Source organism: Anabrus simplex, chromosome 7 (assembly GCF_040414725.1).
Source record: "Anabrus simplex isolate iqAnaSimp1 chromosome 7, ASM4041472v1, whole genome shotgun sequence".
Lineage (NCBI taxonomy): Eukaryota > Metazoa > Arthropoda > Insecta > Orthoptera > Tettigoniidae > Anabrus > Anabrus simplex.
The window spans coordinates 332,508,576-332,525,765 of NC_090271.1; the positions used below are offsets into that span (position 1 = coordinate 332,508,576).

Below are 17,190 nucleotides of genomic sequence, written 5' to 3' on the forward strand. Positions count from 1 at the left end.
AGACGGATCGTTTTCATCAAAAAAGCTGACTACAGATGCTAGCCCAGTAATATTCTCGACGATCGTGGAAAGAGAATCATCAATTTCTTTCTCTCCCAAATTGGGGATGGAAATGGGCAAATCAAGGGACTCTCTAAGCTTGTTGGTGTCGATTGCAACCGTGCCTCCAGATTGCACATTTCTGATAGTTAACTCGTATATCAACTCCTCTTTGCGCAAATAGTTAAGGAGGAGAACATCGCGAGGGCCGGGCATGATGACAGAACAATTTTGAAAAACTCAAAAAATTCCAGCAACTGAGACAATTGTTAGAGTTCGAATCAAAGCAATGTTTAGCCGTCAAAAGGGGCTAAATTGAGACCCATTCAACCACGCTCTGCTACCACTTGTTACCGTGTTTTAGCGGTAGTTATGCGTAAAAGAAGGTGCGGGTGTGAATGGGTTTCAAGCTACGAAATTATGGTGCATGTAAAATTAATTTAAAATTTAACAAGGTTATATTTTCTTTTCAAAAACAAAGCAATAACAGACATGGCAGGTACAATGTAGCAAAACAAGGGGGAGTTACAATATTTACAGGTTTTGGGCTTCACGCCCTGACTTCAGCGATCAGCTCAGTTTTACCACAAACACAAGTTTTAACAGAGGGGCAGAAAACCCCATTCATCCCTAGGAGCCCCTGGCTCCGAATTACACAGAAAAGCCTCCACGAGGCATATGACACTCCATTTTCAAAAGAGCGATCCGCTCTTAAAATTTAAGCCTCTCAAAGGCCACACCAAACTCTACCTTCAAGCTGTCCTCTAAGGACGTATTCACAGGGGTAAAATACCCAACCTACTGAGGTCTATTGAATGAAAAAGAAAGTTGATTACATGATCTCTAAAATAACAATTTGAGAGGAGGCTAACCGCACTCCTGATACACTTTGATTTTTTAAAACCTACTTTGGCACTAGGCCGTTATTACAAGGGCTAATCCCATACTACAGAGGTGACTTAATAGCAATTTACATTACATTACGGAAGAATTGGTTGAGAAAATAAGTTCACCTTAAGACGATGTGAGTGGGAGCTCGAGAGGGTTAAGCACTCTCTATCCCGATATGTCGTTTTAAAATAGAATAGATACCAGTTGTTTTTACATTTTAGGAAAAGGTTACATGGTTGAACGCTTAGAACCCGCCCCGAAAGTTAAACTGCTGAGCAAGAAAAGAAAGAATTTATTAATCGGCCATTACCTTATTGTTGACCGCCGCCGAGGAAAGAGGCGCTCCCCGCCTCCTGCTATGTACTTAATACACTGAAAGATGGAACAGAAGTGGCCCGGAGACCCCAAAATCAGCAGTTTATATCCTCTCACGGAAGATTCTAGGCGTTAGGGGAAAGAAAACACCCTCCCACAAAAATTTTATTGGCTAGGGAAAAGAAACCCCTACATAGAGGAAGAAGAAACACATTATTGGTGGAAAATTAATTAAAGAAATTCGGGATTGGCTAGATCCAAAATAAGGGGAAAAAGAGGGGTATACAGCCAACTTAAACAATGACAGAAAGAAATTTAACCAAGAACAAACTCTTGAAATAAAAATTTCTCAAACAAAATAGTTCTTTGACTCCGCACTAGGTCGCACTATTGTTGATCTTCAGTAGTGTCCTCTAGAAGAGAAAGTTCACACTTCTTACTTCAAGCGAAACAAAAACACATCAAAAATGACACAGTTCACAAACTCAAAAAATTTCCAGGTAGTGACATCTTCTGAGAAATTAGTAGATTAATAGTGTAGATAAAGTTCAGACTTCCTCCAGAAGAGGAGTTTCAACTGGCGCAACTTTTAAATAAACAGAGTAGAGGTGTACCGCCCGGTACAATTATTATTATTATTATTATTATTATTATTATTATTATTATTATTATTATTATTATTATTATTATTATTATTATTATTATTATTATTATTATTATTATTATTATTATTATTATTATTATTATTATTATTATTATTCTCCGACTTCTTGGCTGGATGGCCAGCATCCCTTCGGTTGAGGGTCCTGGGTTCAATTTCCGGCTATGTTGGGGAGTTTAATTCTTCTGTCTCGGGGACCGGTTGTTAGTGTCTGTTCCAACGTTAACCTCTTCATATTCGCACAACACACCACACTACAACGACCATAAAAACTCGCAATACTGATTACGTCCTTCCACGTAGGGTTGGCATCAGGAAGGGCATACGGCCGTAAAACAGGCCAAATCCACAAGTGCTACACAGTTCGCACCCGCGACCCCACAAGGTGTGGGAAAAGTTGTACAAGAAGATGATTACTGTAAATACATACATCATCATTATAGACCGTTATGCCTTTCAGCGTTCAGTCTGGAAGCCTCCGTGAATTATTAAACGTCGCCACAATCCTCTATTGGCAACTAGTGCTGTGGCCACATTTAGTTCTATACCTCTTATTAATCTTTAAATCGTTAGAAACAGAGTCTAACTATCGTCGTCTTTGTCTCCCTCCGCTCCTCTTACCCTCAATTACAGAGTCCATTATTCTCCTCGGTAAACTATCCACCTCCATTCGCCTCACATGACCCCACAACCGAAGCCGGTTTATGCGTACAGCTTCATCCATCGAGGTCATTCCTAACTTAGCCTTTATCTCCTCATTTCGAGTACCGTCCTGCCATTGTTCCCACCTGTTTATACCAGCAATCATTCTCGCTACTTTCATGTCTGTTACCTCTAACCTATGAACTAAGATATACTGAGTCCACCCAGCTTTCACTCCCGTAAAGCAAAGTTGGTCTGAAAACAGACAGATGTACAGATAGTTTCGTCCGGGAGCTGACTTCCTTCTTACAAAATACTGTTGATTATTATTATTATTATTATTATTATTATTATTATTATTATTATTACTAGCAAATGTACCCGTGCTTCGCTACGGTATTGTACTTTGTATACGGATAACGAAGTAAACTACTGTACATGCAGTCAATAGGAATTTTTTAAATTCCAAGTCTCTTAGCGTTATCCGACAAACAGCATAGCCGGGTCCACATACGCTGTTTCCAATGTAAAGTGCGAGTTGTGGAGTTGTGATGATAACGACAGGTCCACTTGCCTACTGCCATTCACAATCGAGTTGGGAACTTTCATTATCATGGCTGGCCCCATTGGCTACTGCGCAGTCACTATCGATTTGGGGAGTTTTCTTTGCAATTGCAGGCCCCATTTCCTGCTTCAAGACATATGACAGTTGAGGAATTTTTATTATAATGGCAGACAACTTCCCTAATGACAGTCAAAATTGAGTTGTGCTGTTACCATTATGATCACAGGCTCATTTCCTAATGCCAGTCAGCTTTCTACTAGTCTCACTGAGTTGGTTAGTTTCCATTATAATAACAGGCCACTATGCCTAACGTCAGTCATATTTTAGATAGTTAAATCTGTTGATAATGACGGGCAACCTTCCCTACTGCCAAACACAATCGGATAAAGGAATTTTGAAAAAACTCCATGTTCCCTAGCCTTCTGCCAGTCAAATCAAGAAGGAAATTATTAATTACAATGGTACACAGGAATTGGAGAAGAACCCCATCCCTACTGCCAGTCAAAGTCGATGTGGGGAATACTGATTACAATAACAGACGCCCTCCTGCTGACAGGCATTACCGATTTGTAAACTATTAATTACAATGGCACACACACACCCTTTCCTGATGGCTACAAATCGACTTCAGTGAATAAATTTACTTCGACATAAGAACATAATTGCATGTTTACCTCCATTTAAAATGAAACTACTGCTAAACGGTACATCATATCGACAGCCGGATTGTACGATAAGACGCCACATTTAGCGGTCTAAATTGCTGGTCCTCTGGTATTTTCTCGTATTTCATCCATTTATGGGTAAGATTGAGCTATAAACGTTGAATAGGATGATATGTGGGTAAGGTTTTCTTTTAAAGTGAATTGCTTTGTGGATACTTACGTGACAGATATAAACATATAATTTAGCTCACTCCTAGCTACAGGGTGGGCTAATGTTCGTGTTGAATTTGATGACCCTATCTGTCTTATAAGTGATTCAAACCATCAATTACCGGGCGAGTTGGCCGTGCGCGTAGAGGCGCGCGGCTGTGAGCTTGCATTCGGGAGATAGTAGGTTCGAATCCCACTATCGGCAGCCCTGAAGATGGTTTTCTGTGGTTTCCCATTTTCACAGCAGGCAAATGCTGGAGCTGTACCTTAATTAAGGCCACGGCCGCTTCCTTCCAACTCCTAGGCCTGTCCTATCCCATCGTCGCCATAAGACCTATCTGTGTCGGTGCGACGTAAAGCCCCTAACAAAAAAAACATCAATTATACGTGTAAGAAGTGCAAAATGTACGTGGAATCCAGAAATTCAACGTGTAAGGGATAGAGATACGACAAAAATGCATAGAACCACTGTTGTAGATCACTCCAAATTGAACTGAGATTGTGTTATCCGTTTTGTGATACGACTTACCGTTTAGCCAGCAAATGCCTCGAAAGGAAGGTCTGAACCGTCATTAAAATTGCCTCTATATTTCGATATGTTTCAGGAGTAAAAGTGATAGATTTAAACACCTCATAAATTTTGCGTCGGTCACAGGCTCAAAGGTATAATTTTGGCAAATGTTAATTTCTAGCTCGTCTGGCAGAATTTTCCACCATACTGATTTGGGGGAGGGGGTTAAAATTAGGACTTTCAGGAACGTTTTAAGCCCATGAAACGTATAGGTTATCGTTTCGGTATTAACATATCCGACTGCGTCCTTATGCTGAGCCCCAAATTTGAGACTCCCAGCGACGCCCCGCCCAAGGTATTTTGAAAATCTTTGATTTTTCTAGGGATCCTGAAGTCATCAGCTTCTCTGGTACCAAGTTTAAAGTTTCTAAGGTGCCAGGAAGTGACTCACTAATTCACTTATATTTTAATTTTAACACCTTCCATTTATATTATAGATTATATTTCACCCCCTTCCCTAAAGGTTTTAGGGGCGTCTTGCCACCACAGTATATTTTCCAGATACTAGTTAATATTTGTACGTCTCCCACCACAAAACGGCCGAACTGGTACTTTAAAATATTCGGAGTGTCTATTTATCTCAGCAACCCCGAAAAGTATGGATTCCACACTATTTTCGAGTATTTTTATATATCACTAACCGCTCGCCCCCCCACCCCCACCCCAGAGGGGAATGAAGTTGGACTTTAAAAACTTCCGGAGTGTCACTATTCATCTCAGCGGTCTTGAAATCTATATATTCGACACTGTTTTCGATTAATTTTATATAACCCCCTGGCCCCCACCCCTAAAGGTGCTAGGGATGACTCACCACCACATTGCTCGTCTCCAGATAGTAGGTTATGACTGTACCAAGTTTCATTGATATTTCTCCAGTGGTTTAGGAGGAGATGTGTCATTTAAATACATACAAACATTTATATATTATTATTATTATTATTATTATTATTATTATTATTATTATTATTATTATTATTATTATTCTACTAGAAAGGCTGAACAATGTGTGACATCAAGAAGAGGAGTACCAAGCGATTTCTCAGTACGGTTAGTGTCACGCAGCTGTGAGCTAGCACTGGGAAATGGTCGGTTCGAATCCCACCATCGGCAGTCGTAAAGATGGTTTTCCATACAGCAAACAAATTTTGGGGTTGAACCGTAATTAAGACCTCGCCACTGCCTCCCCAATCCTAGCCCTTTGTAATCCTTTTATCGCCGGAACCATTGGATGTGTTGGGGCGACTTTAAATCATTAACACAAACAAAAAATAGAGAAGGACTTTGGAAATCATGTCATCTAGAGTGTAGGGAACATGTTAAATTCCTTCGAGTTGTCGAGTTTAAAGGTGATGCGCGAAGTATGGGTTGCTCTGAAAGTACTGAATTGACATAAAATGGGTCTATAACGAAGAAGTAGTGCTTATAAATCTAAAAATACCTAATTCTCTCTTCTTGTTGTGCGTGGGTTTGCTCTGAAGTTGGTGATACTTGTTTCAGGAGGACCAGCGGAACAGAGTGCTGAGAACGTACATCCGCAATGCCTACGTGTACCACCTGAACGAGATCTTCTCGACAGTTCGGAACGAGTACACGGACTGGGACAAACCTATCCAACATCCGATCAACATCCGCGACTCGACGATGGAGGCTCTCAGCGATGGCCACACGGTGTCCCCTCTGGTCAAAGTGGGCTACCTGCACGCGCGCCGAGGAGCGAAGACATACTTCTTCCACTTCGGCTACCAGACAAAAGAAAGCGACTATCCACAGGTAAGTTATTCGAATTCATCATCATTGTCTGAAAACTACAGGTCGCTTCTGCTCTCGCATTCGAATCCTTCTCTTAAGAGGCGCATGATGTCTAACAAAAGGAGGGCACCATGAGGTTTTCCAGAAAAGTCTTCAAATGTTCAGGATTTGTCGTTAATTAAAAATATTTTAGCCCTATTCAAGCGTTCTTCTCAATTGGCATTGTTTTGTCCAAAATTTAACATTTAAAATCTATCCTCAATTATTTAAATCTTACTCCCGCAGATATTTCCGACTTGTGTCCGTGGGGTAGTCGCTGACGCATTGGAATTGGGAAATGAAGTTTCAGTATTCGAATCCGACCTTGACCTTGTTTCATTTCTTACGCTTTATTTTTATTTTAATATTTTTGTTAAAATATTTATTTGTTAGATTACATTAAAGGTCCGCCTCTGTGGTGTAGTGGTTAATGTGATAGCTGTCATCCCCGCAGGTCCGAGTTCGATTGCCGTCTCTGCCACGAAATTTGTAAAGAGGTACGAGAGCTGGAACGGGGTCCACTCAGCTTCGGAAGGTCAACTGAGTAAAGGGATGTTCGATTCTCACCTCAGCCATCCTCGAAGTGGTTTTCCGTGGCTTCGCATGCCGGGATGAAATTTAACTTAAGGCCACGGCCGCTTCCTTTCTTCTTCCTTGTGTACCCCTTCCAATCTTCCCATTTCCCCCCAAGGCCACTCTTCAGAACAGCAGCTGATACCGCCTTATCGAGGTACTGGTCCTCATTCCCAGTCGTATCCCCCGATCCAAAGTCTCACACTCCAGGCCACTGCCCTTGAGACCGTAGCGGTGGGATCGCTCGCTGAGTCAAGGGAAAAAAAGCAACCCTGGAGTGTAAACAGATTGAAAAGGAAATAAATTTACAACAAATCCTTTTTTTTTTTTGCATGCACAATATTAATATTTACATTATTTACAATATTCCTTACATTTTACTCTTCGCCTAACAATGAAATTGATTCATTACTACACTTCCGACACTTTCAAGCGACATGGACGAATAGTGATTTAAAATATTGCAAATAGCTATAAAACAAAACAGATCATAGCAAAAAATATTGAAAAAGTCAGAGGAAATGAGGGATGTATCAGTAAAAGGGAAATAAGTGCTGACCAACGTCGGACTCGAACTCAAAACCGTCAGTTTCTAATGTCAATGCGCTAGCAACTACGCCACGGGAACAAGTCGGAAATGTCTGCGGGAATAAGACCACAATGTTTGAGGATAGATTTTGAACAAAATAAGGCCCATGTTCCTGGAGTTTTCCAGCTGTGTGTCTTGTTAATAACCCTCTGAATGTGTAGTTCAAGTGATGATTAGGTCTTGTTCTGGATCAATGGTTAAATGTTTTTCACGAATCTTTTAGGATCAAAACTGCATTATTATTATTATTATTATTATTATTATTATTATTATTATTATTATTATTATTATTATTACAAACGCTGCACTTTTCCTTAAAGAGGACAGTTGAATTCATCCACTCCTCCGACTTACCAGTGCATATAGACTTTCAAGACATAACGATGTGTTGTTCTGTAGAGAATTGTTAAATTAGTGTTTTCCATTACAGCAAATTACAGTGCTCTCTTGTGGTCAGCCCTCTAGAATAATGCCAGTGTTCGTTATTTATTTACGTGTGCTCAATACTGTGTCCTTCGGGAGACGATGCACGAAGGTATACGGCCAATTAGGTTGTGTTGCTAACACAGTCCGAAGAGTTCGTTACTTGCCTGTGGCCGTGCGAATGAGAGGGGCAGGGCCAGCCGGAATCTGGTCCCTAAGAACAGCTCCCACGGGGACACAACTCCTCAGAGGAACTTGTAAATCTGGAATTAGTTGCTATGATAAGTGCTTATCGAAGTTCTGTTGGGGAATCTGTTACCTTCCAGCAGCATTTATTATTGAATAGATAGATACCGGGCTCGGATGATAATAATAATAATAATAATAATAATAATAATAATAATAATAATAATAATAATGCACCTCTGTAGTGTAGTGGTTAGCGTGATTAGTTGCAACCTCCGGAGGCCCAGGTTCGATTCCCGGCTCTGCCACGAAATTTGAAATGTGGTACGAGGGCTGGAACGGGGTCCACTCAGCCTCCAAAGGTCAAATGTGTAGAGGTGTGTTCTATTCCAACCTCAGCCGTCGTCGAAGTGGTTTTCCGTGGTTTCCCACTTCTCCAGGCAAATGCTGGGATGGTACCTAACTTATGGCCACGGCCGCTTTTTTCGCTCTTCCTTGTCTATCCCTTCCAATCTTCCCATCCCCCATAAGGTCCCTGTTCAGCATAGCAATAGAGGCGCCCCTGCCCAGTTGTATCCCCGACCCGGTGTCTGACGCTCCAGGACACTGCCCTTGAGGCAGTAGAGGTGGGATCCTTCTCTGAGTCTGATGGAAAACCAACCCTGGAGGAGGTGGTAAACCACGGAAAACTACTTCCAGGATGGCCGAGGTGGGAATCGAACCCGGGCCTCCGGGAGTGGCAGTTAATCACACTAACAACTACACCACATAGGCAGACTCAACACTATACACTTCTGCAATTCCAATTACACGCAGGTTTATCATATGGTGCAAGTAGGGGCAAAAGATCTCTACAGGTCGACGCCCTGAAGATATAGCATTTTAATCATCGTTATTCGGTCGATTAGATTAGCAGCTTGCCTTTTTCTAGCACTACAAGCGCTAGTGTGAGTCAGTGCAGAGATTCATTTAAGCCCTTATAATTATATTCCGTATGGACATTTTTCAAAAACTCAAAAAAACAGAAAGGACATAAGCGATTTTAGGCTGTTATTCCGGAACTGCATTCAGGCCGGAAGTGATTTTCGATTTTTTTAATTTGATAGAGCTATTCAAGACTCATAAGATGAAAACGTTCCGGGCCCTTTATCCCTTCAACTTTCGGCCCAATTGAGGAAAGAGATTAATTTTACGTTTTTCATAGTATGACAACCCCTACTTTATCTGCTAAGAAATGGTTTCAATATTAAAATCCCTAAAATCCCGGATTACTTTACCACTGAAAGGTTCAACACACTCGATTAGATCCTTGTGAAGTTCCTCTGTGAGTGCAAGCAGATGCGTCCGTGGAGCTTCTTCATTCCACACTACTAAATTAGTTTGAGAGGGTTCTTGCCTCAGATGAATTTGTGTTTACGTTTCGGATAGAATGATCATTAAGACTTAACTATTGTTTTCACACCCCAGGGGTTTTTGGATAGGTTTGAACCGAAAATACCGCAGGGGATATAGAATGGAAGATCCATCGGGTAGGAATCAAGTAGCGGATAATAGGATGGAGAAGGCAGTGGAATGTTGGAACTGTAGATATAACTAAAGAGAATTACAAGTTATTAAATAATTTACTAATACATATTAACTAAGGAATAGCTATATCATATACATTCTCCTGACCTTGAGCTGAAAACCACTGATCGGAGATACATATTTTTAATCAAGATAAGACCAAAGTCTGAATTTTAAATGCAACGCTAGTTTGCAACTCTTAGTATTGGATATATGCCAACACTTAGCTAATGAATATTACAAATACAAGATGCAACATTAGGTTGCGAATATTGAAATAGTAAGCACTCAAAAATGAATGGACACAGCCTTAATGACATTAATATTTACATAAACAGAATAAGCAAACGGCAAAGTGACATAATTATTATAAAGTGATTGTAATACAATCCTTTAAAAGTCCTTTAAATCATCAAGTTTTCACTCATTGGCATATACTGACGGCTCCCAGCTGTGCAATTGTTCGCGGGATGTAACGTAGCTCGTGGACGCGCAGCCGTAGATTTTGGGCGCGTATTTCAGACATACATCAAGGGACGTAACTACCACGGTGTGTACCGTTAGAAAGAGGAAGAGTCGCTCTTTTTCGCAATGGTAATGGTGAGTTGATGAGCATCATGGTGTGTAGAAGGCAGTTGTCAGCTAGAGATGATATATCGTATATTCTGAACAGAAGCGATAATGAAATGTCAGATTGTGAAGTGTCATTTAGTAACAGTGGCGGATCCGAGAAAATTCTGATGGTGGTAGCATATTCCTAATATTGAATTGCCGGACGATGAAAGCGCTAAAGAGATGAAAAATGAAAACTACTGTAATTCCAAAATATCCAAATTTAAGATTTATTATTTTTCATTTTCTAAATCAACGTTTGCGCGCCATCGTAGCTCAAGCGGCAGCGCGCTGGCATCTAACCACTCAGTTTCGTAGTTCAAATACCGGCCACTCCATGTGAGATGGAGGAGGTACAAGTTTTCCTCCAGGTACTCCGGTTTTTCGCCGTCCTTCATTCTAGCAAAACTTCCCAATATCATTTCATCTGCCTGTCATGAATCATTGCCTCAGTGGAGTGCGACAGGCTTCGGCATCCGCAACAATTACTATCCTCGCCGCTAGATGAGAGCTTCATTCATTCCATTCCTGACACGATCGAATCACTAGAAACAGGGTGTGGATTTTCATTTTCTCAAATTAAATTTTCCATAACAAAACTGTAATAACTACTAAAGTACTCGTGAACCGTGACTTACATAAATTATATACTAATCGTGGGCATGCAAAGGTCTATAAAATCAACATGCCAATGGTTTAATGAAGAAACTGCCACCAGAACTCTTCACGCCTTTTTTTATTTTGAAATAAAAACATAAATCCATTTCTTCTTTTAGCCGTCCAAAGAGCAGATTTTCCCCCGTTGATAAGGCGTTTTACCAATTAAAGTCTTAAGATTTCCAAATGTCCTCGTTAGCGAGTATCAGATACAGTGAGACGTCCTTGAGTATCCTAGCGCACAGAGGAAGGGAAGGGAAGTGTAGAGTGCCGGAGCACGATTGGTTTCAAAGTAATCATCATACTGCTGGCTGAAGTAATACTGAAGAGAGGCGTTCTAAATTGTGGTTCTGTTGAGAGAGACATGATGAGCCGCGAAGAGGTGACGCGAAGAACGTACAAGAAGGTAGATTAGAATTACCAAACAGAAGTAGAAGAAAAACCATATCAAATGTTTAAAAAATCAAACGTAGGCCTTCAGAGGGTATCTAAATAAGAATTGAAGTAAATAATCAGCGAAGAATACGTATATAATATAGCCAATCAGAAATGGAGGCCCAGAAAAAGAATCGCGTAAGGATACTTGACGTCATCCGTAACTAGCAACAAGTGTAGTTTCCGTTGATGAAACAGTTTGACATGGTAAGCGATATCCAATAGGAAAATTAAGTAATTATGACATGAGAAAGACGTATTTGCCAAGCAGACAGGCGAGGCAGTAAGGAGTGAACCGTGGATAAGGGACGTCACTTCAAAAGGTTGATTAAAAGTGAGGGAAAGCAATACCACAAACGCAAGTAATAACTTTGAATTTTGAATAAAAGTAGCGTAAAAACTGTGTATCAAATCTAAATCAGAAAGGGAAAAATTTAGAGAAATTAACATAGGTTTGCGAAAAATATAAAACTTCCAGAAACACTAACATAGCTATGATTATACAATGTGTACCGTGGCGATGTTACAAAGTTCCAGGTATGATGGAGGACGACAAAGGAGTCGTAGTCCGAAAACGATCGAGTCAAAAGTTAAACAAATTTCTACTCATTAAAGTCCGTTTACCTGCACAAGTTTCACAAGCTGCTCCATTTACGACAAATGTTCGAAATGGCATCCCCCTGTGTCAATGCGGACACAAAGTTCTGTCGTACCCGTTCCAATATCCCGGTATCGTTTGAAAAGCATCGCAGGAGCGAGAATTCTTGCGAAGAGATCCTCTGCAGTCTCGACAGATGTCTCATACGCAAGGCTTTTCATATGGCCCCACAAGAAGAAATCAACTGGGGGTAAGATCAGGTGAACTAGTAGGCCACGAAACAGGGCCTCTTTTCGCTATCCACTTTGTAGGGAATGTCTGATACAAGTTTTTACGAACCCTCAGTCCGAAGTGAGGTGGGACTCCATGTTGGAACCTTATCCGTTGACGAAGGGCAAGCGGGATGTGTTCTACGAACGTGGATGGTACATCAGTGAGCAACGCTGTGTACAGTGCTGCATTTAGGCGGGGAGGAAGAAAAACTTATCGAAACTATTAATTATTAATAACCCTAGACTCGAACATTTCCCCTCCTCCACCATCGCTGACAGTTTGTAACATCATCAGAGATACATCCTGTGTTAATAAAACGATCTGTTTGTCCCTTCTATCGTTCCCAGATGGTTCAGAATTGAATTTCTGTACATCCTATATTATAGGAAATACCACGTGAAGGAGGATGACCAATGATCACTTGCATTAGCTGACAACATTCGCCTAGTCGTTATTAGACCGATATTTGTAAAAGGCGTTGAGTGAACGTAATCAGTTTAGCAATTACTCCATGATTGTATCCGGTAGAAAATAATTTCAAGTCTCGGAGGACCTATCCAACTCCGAAGCATACATAATTACAGGTACACACCCAGCTTTAGGACGCTAATTTCAAAGAATCACCCAAACTCCAGATTCAAACTTCCCGAATAGTAATAGCACCAACGATATCTCCAGGCCATTCAAAAATATGGAATTTCTTGTTAAATGAAAGGTTCCTAAATCTCAAAGTTGCAGTAATCAAGAGGAAGGAAGTAAAAATGTCTCAAAATGTTATCCATTTGCTTGAGATGTATAGAGCTAATGAAACATTAATAAAGCATTCTAAATGGGAATCGCTTACGAATCATCGATAGCCAATATCTCGTTCCAGGTCTGGCAAGTCAGCAAGACTAGTGTGTGCACTTCGGGTCGTAGAAAAACAGAGCTTATGACAGATCGGGTATAGAGCGGAAATTGACTCAAATGAAATGGTCTGGTGTGCAAGCGAGGACATTATAAATTGCTGACCCATGTAACAGAAAACTAAGTTGGTGGTAGGAGACAAAACATGTCGCCCGTCCGAGTAGCTACACTAAAAATCGTTCTCCTGAGTGAACTAGTCCAAGCAGGAGATCATTCGAACTTACAGCCAACCTGTGGGTTCGGTCCTAGCTCAGCCCAGTGACAGTTCAAGGTGTCCAAATGCGGCAGTGTCTTGTCAGTAGATTTACCGACACGAATAGGAATTATTGTGGGACAACATTTCGGCACTACGGCGTCTCCTGAAACCCTAATTAACGGAGAACTGAACATTATCATCATCATTAATAGTAAACCCGTGCGAAAGTTAAGCACATTCAAACTTCCCACCGAGCAAGCTGGCCGTGCGGTTAGGGTCGTACAGTTGTGAGCTTGTATTCAGGAGATAGTGGGTTTGAATTCCAAAGTCGGAAGTCTTGAAGTTGGTTTTCCGTGGTTTCCAATTTTTACACCAGGCAAATACTGGGGCTGTACCTTAATTCAGGCACCGGCCCCTGCCTTCCCAGTCCTAGCCCTTATCCATCCTTCCGTCGCCGAAACCCTTGGATCTGTTAGTGCGACGTTAAGCAAGTAGCAAAAATTATCAATCTTTCTCTACCTCCCCGCCTCCTTTAAATAAATTATCTAGCCTGTTGTAGCGTAAATACAATCTATGTTATGCCGTGTACACGACACACTTTGATAAGTATTTGGCCAAAAGTCGCTGGAAGAGGTGTCACATTAGAAAATGTGCCGTGTATGACCCCTGAGCGTTGCGGCTAGCTGCGACGTAACTGAGCAATCTATTTTTTGCTATTTGCTTTACGTCGCACTGACACAGATAGGTATTATGGCGACGATGGGATAGGAAAGGCCTAGGAGTTGGAAGGAAGCGGCCGTGGCCTTAATTATGGTACAGCCCCGGCATTTGCCTGGTGTGAAAATGGGAAACCACGGAAAACCATATTCAAGGCTGCCGACAGTGGGACTCGAACCCACGATCTCCCGATTACTACTGAGCAATCTATCACGAATACCAGTGTCGTGAAGATAGCAACACGTCGCGAGTTAACGGACTTTGAACGTGGGATGATCATCGGCGCATGACGCATGGGCCATAGCATTGCGGAGATTACACGCGAATTCTGGTTTCCGGGGTCAACAGTGTAGAGGGCGGATCTTCAATATCGCAGAGAGAATGTTACCACTCGCGCAAACCGCCGCACGGGTAGATCACAGCTGTTTAAGGAACTGTCATCCCGTCGGCACCAAAGAACCACACTGGCGCTCGACAGCTATTGTGAGTCAGATCACCGCCCAGTTGAATGTTGGGAGTCAGAAACCCATTTCTACCAGGGCTGTAAGGAGGCAACTACACTGCATAGGATTCACCAGCCGACGACCAACTCGTGTCCCTTTCCTGACACTTCGACACAGAGCTCACCGACGTTCATGGGCCCGCAAACACCGGCAATGTACCATGGAAGAGTGGCGGCGTGCGATATTGCCCGGTGAATCCTGGTTTCAGTAGTATCGAGCTGCTGGGCGCGTCAGGGTGTGGCGTATGCCCCATGAAGCTATGGATCCTGCGTGTGAACAAGTGTGTGTTCAGGCGGGAGATGGTCCAGATTTGATCTGTGCGGTGTTCTCATGGTCGCAATTAGGCCTCATTATCCGGCTGCAGGGAGCGCTGACATGTGCACATCCTTTCAGATCATCTGCATCCCTTTCTGGCCCTAGAGTACCCTGATGGAGATGTCATGTTTCAACAAGACAATGCGCCATGTCACCGCTCTGTGGTGGCACGCACGTGGATGGAGGAACACTCCAGTGAAGTTACGACCCTGGATTGGCCCTCCAGATCGCCCGATCTTAATCCAATCGAGAATTTATGAGATGCAGTCGATGCTGGTGCACGGTCCATGAACCCCGCACAAACTACACAACACCAATGGCGGGTAGCGTGGGTCCAGATCAGTCAAAAACTACCCCAACACCTTTTAGATTCGATGCCTCGCCGTATGTATACCGTTTTGTGGGCTCACGAAGGATCATGTCGTTGTTAATATCACATTCAGTGTCTTTCCATGACGTTTGACCACTCAGTGTATAATCCAGCTCTTTGAAGCGTTTGTCCCCCAGAGTTATTGATAGCTTTTTCATACACAAAATTCAGACAATATTCTGCTCATTCGGAAAGATATGCTGGGGATCGGATGGGGCGAAGTCAATTCGTGGTCTAACAACAATTTTTTCCAGAGTTAATTAATCAAGGAGTGACAAAGTATTCACGGAAGTGTCCCATTGATTACGCCCGGTTTATAATTATATTTCTGATCAACCTGGCAACAATATTTTACTTCAAAATTAATTTGTATTGACACGTCTGAATGCCCAGCGGTGTAGGGGTAGGGTGCCTGCCTCTCACCTGGAGGCTCCAGGTTGGATTCCTGGCGAGGTCAGTGATTTTTACTTGGATCTGACGGTTGGTTCGAGGTCCACTCAGCCTACGAGATTGCAACTGGGGAGCTATCTGACGGTGAGATAGCGGACCCGGTCTAGGAAACAAAGATTAGTTGGTTGGTTGGTTGGTTGGTCGGTCGGTCGGTCGGTCGGTCGGTCGGTCGGTTGGTTGGTTGGTTGGTTGGTTGGTTGGTTGGTTGGTTGGTTGGTTGGTTGGTTGGTTGGTTGGTTGGTTGGTTGGTTGGTTGGTTGGTTGGTTGGTTGGTTGGTTGGTTGGTTGGTTGGTTGGTTGGTTGGTTGGTTGGTTGGTTGGTTGGTTGGTTGGTTGGTTGGTTGGTTGGTTGGTTGGTTGGTTGGTTGGTTGGTTGGTTGGTTGGTTGGTTGGTTGGTTGGTTGGTTGGTTGGTTGGTTGGTTGGTTGGTTGGTTGGTTGGTTGGTTGGTTGGTTGGTTGGTTGGTTGGTTGGTTGGTTGGTTGGTTGGTTGGTTGGTTGGTTGGTTGGTTGGTTGGTTGGTTGGTTGGTTGGTTGGTTGGTTGGTTGGTTGGTTGGTTGGTTGGTTGGTTGGTTGGTTGGTTGGTTGGTTGGTTGGTTGGTTGGTTGGTTGGTTGGTTGGTTGGTTGGTTGGTTGGTTGGTTGGTTGGTTGGTTGGTTGGTTGGTTGGTTGGTTGGTTGGTTGGTTGGTTGGTTGGTTGGTTGGTTGGTTGGTTGGTTGGTTGGTTGGTTGGTTGGTTGGTTGGTTGGTTGGTTGGTTGGTTGGTTGGTTGGTTGGTTGGTTGGTTGGTTGGTTGGTTGGTTGGTTGGTTGGTTGGTTGGTTGGTTGGTTGGTTGGTTGGTTGGTTGGTTGGTTGGTTGGTTGGTTGGTTGGTTGGTTGGTTGGTTGGTTGGTTGGTTGGTTGGTTGGTTGGTTGGTTGGTTGGTTGGTTGGTTGGTTGGTTGGTTGGTTGGTTGGTTGGTTGGTTGGTTGGTTGGTTGGTTGGTTGGTTGGTTGGTTGGTTGGTTGGTTGGTTGGTTGGTTGGTTGGTTGGTTGGTTGGTTGGTTGGTTGGTTGGTTGGTTGGTTGGTTGGTTTAAATAGAATATGTGTTTTAATATAAATTGATTATGCTATTTCAGAACTCTGTAAACATTCCGATCCACCGATACCTTATTCATTGCTGTGGGCTTTGATTTTTTATTTACAATTTTGCTTTACGTCGAATCAACAGATCTAGGTTTTATGACGAAGATGGGATAGTACAGGGGTAGGAGAGGGTAGTAAGCGGCCGTGGCGTTAATTAGGTTACAGCCCCAACATTTGGCTGATGTGAAAATGGGAAACCACGGAAACACATCTTCAGGGGTGCAGACAGTGGAGGTTCCAACTCACTACCTCCAAAATGCAAGCACGCTGCTACGCGACCCTAGCCGCACACCCAACTCTCTCGGTAAAAGGGAATTTGACAACAAAATAATAGATATTATTATTAT

General features: G+C 42.5%; 1 protein-coding gene across 1 annotated transcript in view; it reads left to right on the top strand.

Moving 5' to 3' along the window:
- LOC136877835 (neuroligin-4, X-linked-like) overlaps positions 1-17,190 on the top strand; it is an 857,291-nt gene that overhangs the window by 455,572 nt on the left and 384,529 nt on the right. Inside the window, exon 5 of the mRNA XM_067152034.2 lies at positions 6,057-6,329. Within this exon, the coding sequence (XP_067008135.2) occupies positions 6,057-6,329 (273 nt within the window). The remainder of the gene's footprint in view (positions 1-6,056; positions 6,330-17,190) is intronic.